The sequence below is a fragment of the Triticum dicoccoides genome, chromosome 2B (genome assembly GCF_002162155.2).
Source record: "Triticum dicoccoides isolate Atlit2015 ecotype Zavitan chromosome 2B, WEW_v2.0, whole genome shotgun sequence".
Classification (NCBI taxonomy): domain Eukaryota; kingdom Viridiplantae; phylum Streptophyta; class Magnoliopsida; order Poales; family Poaceae; genus Triticum; species Triticum dicoccoides.
Genome location: NC_041383.1, coordinates 170,257,707 through 170,265,523, shown reverse-complemented (window position 1 = coordinate 170,265,523; position 7,817 = coordinate 170,257,707). Strand labels below are relative to the sequence as shown.

The following is a 7,817-nucleotide window of genomic DNA, read 5'->3' as shown; positions in this document are numbered from 1 at the left end:
GGGGCTTAGCTGCAGCCCAGTGCTCGCCTAAGTATCTAAAATCCTACCGAGTGGAGAGCAAACCTCCCACTCGGGGGCTTAGCTGCAGCCTAGTGCTCGCCTAAGTATCTAAAATCCTACCGAGTGGAGAGCAAACCTCCCACTCGGGGGCTTAGCTGCAGTCTAGCGCTCGCCTAAGTATGTGAAAATCCTACCGAGTGGAGAGAAAACCTCTCACTCGGGGGCTTAGCTGCAGCCCAGTGCTCGCCTAAGTGTATTGGGGAACAAGTCGATTGCAATGAGTGCTTCGCTTTAACCTGCAAAAGACACCTCAAACCAAATGCAAACATATTCAACGTCGAATCCAAGTTCAGATAACACCTAACGGAACCGAAAGTGCTCAGGCGCTAGGCCTGTTAAGGTTTGTCGGTTACAAAACTCACTCGGCATACCGAGGCAAATTTAAAGTATCAAGCTCAGAAGTTTTTTACCCCTTCTGTGGAGGGCTGGAAGGTGCAACAAACTCGTCCAGATCAATTCCATCTGCAATCCGAGTGGCAGCAGCAATGAAGGTCTCCATGAAAGATCTGAAATCGTGCTTCTTGGTGTTAGCCACCCTAAGAGCCACCAGCTTGTCCTCTCGTGCATCCTTGCAGTGAACGCGGACCAGAGACAGAGCAACATCCGCACCGCACCTGGCCGAAGACTTCTTCCACTCCTGCACTCGACTTGGGACCTCGTTCAGTCGAGTCATCAGGGACTCGAGGTCGTTCTGGAGTGTCTCTCTTGGCCAGAGTGTTGTGTCGATGCGAGAAGTTGCGACCTTCAGCCTTGCGAGATAATCGATGACAGCAACAACATGAGATTCCAGCCGGAGCACATTCATGGCGACTTCATCTTTCACGGGAGAGTTGATGGGGTCCAGGTTTACTTCCAGTCGACCAGTCTCCTCTTCAAAGTTCTAACAGAACTCTGCAAGCACAACCACCGAGTCAAGAAAAACAGTCGGAGGTTACAATTAAAATATTTGTTTGATACAAAGTATTACCTTCAAGCATGAGGAACAACTTCTTGGCGAGTCCACCCAGATAAGCCTCTAGATCGTTCTTCTTTCTCTTCAACTCACTGGCCTTGTCATTCAGGGTGGTCTTGTCACTTTTCAGTCGACTGACCTCCTGGTTGGCAGCATCAAGAGCAGCTTTCAGATTGGTGTTTTCTTCTTCAAGCTTGGTCACTGAAGCCAGCTTCTCATCAGCAAGCCTGGTCTTCTCTAAAGCAGTTTTTTGCATCTCAGCCAAGTCAAGCTCTTGCTTCTTCAGGGCATCCCTCACTTTGTCTGCAAAGTTACAGTGAGATTAGATTCGGAAACAAGTAAGAGGCAAAGGCAGTCGTCAAAGGCCTCACCAAGCATACCTTTAGCTTCCTCCTTCGCCTTCATTAAGTTCTCTTGGGCCAGTTTCAGATCGAGCTCGAGCTGAATGTGTTTGTTCTCCAACTCAGTATAACGAGCCGCAAGGTCACAGGATTTCTACCAAGAACCAATCGACAGATGTCAAAGACAATTCACTTCCGAGTGAGTAAGGAAAAATCATAGCGTTTCTAAGACTACGGCCGAATACAAATATTCGACCATAGTCTCGGGGACTACACCCAGTGGGTGCACTTAGCGTGCCCCCACTAGTTTCATCAGTTAGAGTCGACCAGTCGACCAACAACAAAAAAAGGGGGGGGAGATGTTCTTCAGACTATAGTCGACTGCCAGCAGTCGACCACAGTCTTGGGGACTACACCCAGTGGGTGCACTCAGCGTGCCCCCACCGGTCTATGAATCTATTTGACCTAGTGGAGTAAGGAAAAAACTTAAAGCCTATGGTCGACTGCCAGTAGTCGACCATAGCCTTGGGGACTACACGCAGTGGGTGCACTCAGCGTGCCCCCACTAATCCGGAATTTCAATCGACACACCCAGTGGGTGTAGGACAAACTCTAAGAATTTCAGAAAAAAGAGTTTTCAGATATCATATCCTAACAGAACAGGCAGTGACCGACTGACCTGAACATTACTCTGAAGAGCCGAACTGGCATCATAGGCTGCCTGGCTGGCTTCTCGTATTGCCTTCACTTGCTCCATCATGACCCCCGCTTGGCGTATTGCTTCTTTAGCAGCACTAGCTTGGTCTTCTGGAACGAGGTAGGTGGAGAAAAGCGAGGGTTGATCAGCACTCGACGATGAAGGACGAGCACTCGTCAACGGCACCACAAAGGTTACGGTAGGCCGAGTGACATTGTCTCCCTCCACGACCAACGTCTCGGGTGCTGGCACATCCTGAGCCGCCTTGCCAGCAGGCATTTTCTTGCTTCTCCTCTGCCTTGGTGGTTCTTCGTCGTCGTCGTCAGGGAGGTCAATAACAATGTTAGATGAAGCTGCAGAAAGAATCAAAATTAGAGACAATAAGTCAGTCGACTGAAAACGGCATCACAAGAGTCATACCAGGTTTTGAGGTAGCAGCATCCTCCATCTCGTGGTCTTCAGCCCTGGCCGAAGTATCAGAAGTAGCAGCACTGCAGTTCCGGAAGTCAGTCGATTGACCCATGAGTCGACCAAGAGCAAGTTCATGAAACAGAGAAAACTCAAGACTACCATTACCCTGAGATAGTGGGGATCACCATCTTCATCTTCGGCAAGACCTTCGCAGGTTTCGACGGTGCCACTCGAGATTGCTTCGGAGCCTTCTCAGTCGGCGCCGGAGAAGTAGTCCGAGGGCGCTTGGTCGACTGGGTAGCGGTCGCGACCCCCTTACCACGCACAGTCGCGGGATCATGGACAAGCTTCGAGCGTCTTTCCGAGCGGGGAGGTGCAACTTCCTCCTCCTCCTCCTCCTCCTCTTCCTCCTCATCAGAGTCTTCAGCCTCATCGTCGTCGTCAGCATCTGAATCCCACTCCTCCGGGATTTCGCCCCCACTTCCTTCCTCCTCTTCAGTCGGTGTCTGCGCTCCATTGGGCATCGAGTATAACTCCGTGGTGGCCTGTCAAGCAACAAAGCAAAACAAAGATCACTCGACCAATTCACAGCAAAGCATAATGAATAAAGCAAGATTGCGATTGGAAATAAATGGCCATACCGTGTCCGGTGTGTAGGTACAGTCGAGTGGTGGGATCCTCCTGGCCCCTCGAGGGTTGTCCTTATTCCCCGTGATCGCGGTCACCCACCTCTCCAGTGTGGCGTCGTCGACCGCCTCTGGATGGACCTGAGTGGTGTCCTCGGTCCCACAATATAGCCACATCGGATGGCCTCGGTACTGAAGTGGTTGGATGCGCCGCCTAAGGAAGACCTCCAGAAGATCCATACCCGTCACTCCTTCTCTAACGAGTTGGACTACGCGCTCCATCAACATTTTTACCTGAACTTTCTCCTTAGGAAGCACTTTCAGAGAAGAGGGTCTGTCCACTCGGTCCATGGAAAACGGAGGGAGACCAGTCGACTGCCCCGGCGTCGACTCGTCTTGGCAGTAGAACCAAGTCGACTGCCACCCTCTGACCGACTCAGGAAGGGTCATGGCTGGGAAAGTACTCTTATTCCTCATCTGGATCCCAAGACCACCGCACATCTGGATAACCTTAGTCCTCTCATCGTCCGGACTCGCCTTTTTCACTGTCTGCGAGCGACAGGTGAATATGTGCTTGAAGAGACCCCAGTGTGGTCGACAACCCAGGAAGTTCTCGCACATGGACACAAAGGCAGCAAGATAGGCGATGGAGTTGGGAGTGAAATGGTGGAGTTGCGCCCCAAAGAAATTCAGAAACCCCCGGAAGAAAACACTCGGCGGCAGAGAAAAACCACGGTCTACGTGAGTGGCTAAGAGAACGCACTCACCCTCCTGCAGCTGCGGTTGACACTCGGTCCCCGGAAGCCTCGCTGACCCGTTGGGGATCAGTCCCTCATTGGCCAGGTCATTGAGATCTTTCTCAGTGATGGTCGAGCGGATCCAATCCCCTTGGACCCAACCCTTCGGCAGGCGGGACCTTGATGAAGATCCGCCCCGACTGGACGGTCTCCCCTTCGCTTTCCCCGTCGCCGTCGCCTTCTTCGCGCGCTCTAGGGCCACCATCTTCTCCTTCACCATTGTCGCCGGTGAAGCGCGCGAGGAGTGGATAGGCGGAGGCGAGAGCGGGCGCAGTGGGCGGAGGCAAAGAGGGAAGAGAGAAGAATGGGAAGGCACTGTTCAATAAACCTTCCCCGGCGCTTTATATAAGGGCGCTTCCGAGTGGCTGACGAGTGGGTCCGGGCGATCCTGTCACATCCCGAAACAGTCGCACGAGCACGATACGTGGCGAAAAAGGCGGCACGGAAATTGAGGCGTCCACGCCTTATCCCATCCGATTGCCGCGGTCCGCCCCGCTTCGCGCGCTTCCCAAATTTCAGATCCCGCAAAATCCGTTAACAGCAGATCAATATGTCAGACGATATCTTTCCTGCGATCCGTCGCTCGGAAGTTCACCAAAGTTCAAAAAGTTCACTCGACAGAAGACAAGAATGGATCAAGGCGACTGAAGTAAAAGTTGACGCCAACGCCGAAAGAAAAATCGCCGATCCAAGATACGACATAATCAAAGCATGGGAAATAAGTCGGAGAAAATCATCAACTCCTTCCTCACTTGAACCTCGATCCATTCGGGGGCTAATGATGATGTTATGTACCTAGGGTAGGGTCATGGACCTATCTAGGATACCATACCCAAGGACATCCTTAGACGAAGCTACCTTCTAGTCGACCAAGAGGGACTCCACTCGACCAAGAGTGACTCCACTCGACCGGCTAGAAGACACTCGACGAACCTAAAGACACTCGACCATGAAGACTCACTCGACCATCAGGAGTTCAGGATCTACTCTGTATCCAAACGGTCTGTAATTAAGTAGTCTTAATAGTCATGATGACACTTTATGTAGGGCGTTACCAGTAACGCCCGGCCTTAATGTACTTTAACCCTTTGCTACGTGGGTTGGCTGGGGTCCTGGCGTCCTCTATATAAGCCACCCCCCTCCACTGGTAGAAGGGTTCGCACCCCTGTAACTCATATACACATAAATCAGTCGACCGCCTCCGGGCTCCGAGACGTAGGGCTATTACTTCCTCAGAGAAGGGCCTGAACTCGTAAAAACACTCGTGTGTACAACTACTCCATAGCTAGGATCTTGCCTCTCCATACCTACCCCCCATTCTACTGTCAGACTTAGAACCACGACATTGGTCCTCCAATTAATAGATGGAGTCTAATTAATATGCATGCATCTAGTACTACTATTTCGTGCCTTAGCATTTTGGAATTATTTGATTTTCGATAGATGCCTAATGCACCGAGACGGAGGGAGTAACATTTATTCCTTGTGTGCAATTTGAGGAAGATTTTCCAAAGTGGAGAAGTAAGAGTGAGTTGTATGGATCTTTTCCGTCCTGCATGTCAGGATTGATAAAAAGGAATTTGCAATTTTTGTTTATCTATAGATAGTGACTATGCTTTGGGGAGATAAAGGTGGTTGGTGGCAAGAAAAATCAAGAACTTATTAATAAAACACTTTATTTTTTAATTTACAAATCGGAAACATTATACATCGATAATTTTACAAGCTTATCTAGTGTGCAACATAAACTAAACTCCAGTCAAATAATACAGAAACCTTGTGTTATACTTAACACCATACACATTTTTCTACATCTCTAGGCTCTTGAGGATCATGGGAAGCCCAAACTTAGGCCGCAGCGTGATCACATCCATGGGGGCATGGACATACTTTGGTGATAGGGAGAATGAGAACCTCTGAAGAATCACAGCGATCACGGCCTTGGCCTCGATCATTGCAAAGTTCTGCCCTATGCACGACCTCGGACCACTGGAGAAAGACAATAAGGCATTGGGGTGCTTTCCGGCCCTTGTCACTCCATTCTCGAACCTCATAGGCTTGAATTCGTTGGCATCTTCTCCCCAGACCTCCTTGTCGCGATGTATCGTCGCGATGGGGATTGTTAGGACCGTGCCTTCGGGCACTTTGATGCCACCAACCTCGAGATCCGAACCCGCCTTCCTCTGAATGGCCGATACAGGTGCGTATAACCTGAGAGTTTCTAGTAGGAACATGTTGACCAGTTGTAGTTTGTTGAGCATGTCACCGGTGGGAACACCGTTGCTACACTCTCTTAGCACCTCCTCCCTGAGCTTCTCCTGCCACTCGGGGTGCGTGCTCAGCAAGAACATGGTCCATGTGAGCAGGTGTGAGCTGGTGTCATGCCCGGCAAAGAAGAAGGTCTTGCACTCATCTATGATCTCATCCATACTCAAAAGCGGATTTTGCCCGTCCTCTGGGCCACATGCCTCCAACATAAGCCCGAGGAGGTCGTTGCCATAGCCCATGGTGTCTTTGGTGGCAAGACGGCCTTTGATGATGTTCATAAGCATGGTCCTCACCTCCTTGTCAAGCTTCCATATCTTGAGGTTCTTTTCAGTTGGAAGGTACCTGATAAATTCCACAAACACACATAGATTAATTTCTGCTTGGTGAAAATGTACGTTGTGAGTTGATTCAGACTAATAATGGTACAAGAAGAAGAAGAAGAACTTGCATTTACCTGAATGCTGGGATTTGCACGTTGAAAACGGTGGAGAAGGCAAGAAACTGGAGCTCCCTCTGCGCGAGGAAGACCTTTTTTCCTTGTTCGTAGCTGCTTCCGAATGCCGTGTGGGAGATGACATCCGCGGTTAGCTCCTCAAACTGGTGGCTCAGGTCAATCTCCACGCTGCCGCCCTTGTCCATCTTTGCCTTCCACTCCGACATCATTGACCCGGCACAGTCGGACATGGTCACCGTCATCATCTGTCATACAAATAACAGTTAGCGCAAGTCATACGCATTGTGCATGCTTAGACAAGACACACACGTCAACGCGCGTTGCGCGGGAGCTGGTCACGTACCTTGAGCTTGTCCATGTTGAAGGCCGGGTGGACGACCTTGCGGTGGCGCTTCCAGTCGTCGCCGTCGGTGAGCACGAGCCCCTTGCCGAGCAGGCGGGCGATGTGCGGGTTCCCGATGCTCTTGGGGTACAGCCCGCTGCGGTCGGAGAGCACCTGCTTCACCGTGTTCACGTCGGCGACGCACAGGCTCGGCCTGGCTCCGAACCAGTAGAGGAACGTGCGCCCTGCAAGCAGGAAATGGCGTGAGATCACGAACTAGATCTGCTAGAGGAGAGGAATCTACAGGCTCGGCTTTCTACCGTGGATGGGGATCCATTTGCGGAAGTGCGGCTGGACCCTGGGGACGAAGTCGTGGTTGCCGATGTCCAGCGCGGCGCCGGCGCTGTCGGCGCGGAGCTGCTTGATCTCGGCGAGGTTCCCGGCGAAGAACCTGTAACCCGGACCGCCGACGCCCTGCGCGCGGAGCTGCCTGGTGATGGCCCGCGGCCTCCACACGAGGTACACCAGCGCGTTGAACGCCCACGACGCCAGCACCACCGCCACGGCGGCCGCCACCAACCAGACGAGACCCATGGTGGACCGGACCGGTGGTCACTCAGGATTCGGGAACAAGGAGAAAATATCGGCGGCCTGTACTGTGAGTTTGAGACCGGGAAATGTGTTTGTTTCCGTTGTGAGACTCGGGTCGGGGGAGGTGGGTATTTATATGGCGTTCGCGGCTGCGTTTTGACTATGGCTTTCTGGTCGACGGGTTGCTGGCTACGCGCGTGTGACCCACCGGGGTACAGAAGGCGGAAGAGAGGCGTTTCGTCGCGGTCCCGGGTGAGATCAGCCGTGATGCGTGCAAGTAGCCAAGTACGAGCCAGCC

General features: G+C 51.9%; 1 protein-coding gene across 1 annotated transcript; it reads right to left on the bottom strand.

The window, feature by feature from the left end:
• Positions 1–5,559: 5,559 nt before the first annotated feature.
• On the bottom strand, positions 5,560–7,604 carry LOC119362836 (cytochrome P450 709B1-like). The gene is made up of 4 exons (XM_037628102.1): positions 7,249–7,604; positions 6,950–7,173; positions 6,607–6,851; positions 5,560–6,494 (listed from the first exon to the last, which is right to left on the bottom strand). The coding sequence occupies exons 1-4, from the start codon at positions 7,520–7,522 to the stop codon at positions 5,693–5,695; spliced, it is 1,545 nt and encodes a 514-aa protein (XP_037483999.1). The 5' UTR covers positions 7,523–7,604; the 3' UTR covers positions 5,560–5,692.
• Positions 7,605–7,817: the final 213 nt, after the last annotated feature.

Coding starts and splice junctions, on each gene's coding strand:
- LOC119362836 (XM_037628102.1), bottom strand. CDS start 7,522: ATGGGTCTCGTCTGGTTGGTGGCGGCCGCCGTGGCGGTGGTGCTGGCG. Junction 7,174..7,248: donor CAAATGGATCCCCATCCACG/GTAGAAAGCCGA, acceptor TCCTGCTTGCAG/GGCGCACGTTCCTCTACTGG. Junction 6,495..6,606: donor GTGCAAATCCCAGCATTCAG/GTAAATGCAAGT, acceptor GGAATTTATCAG/GTACCTTCCAACTGAAAAGA.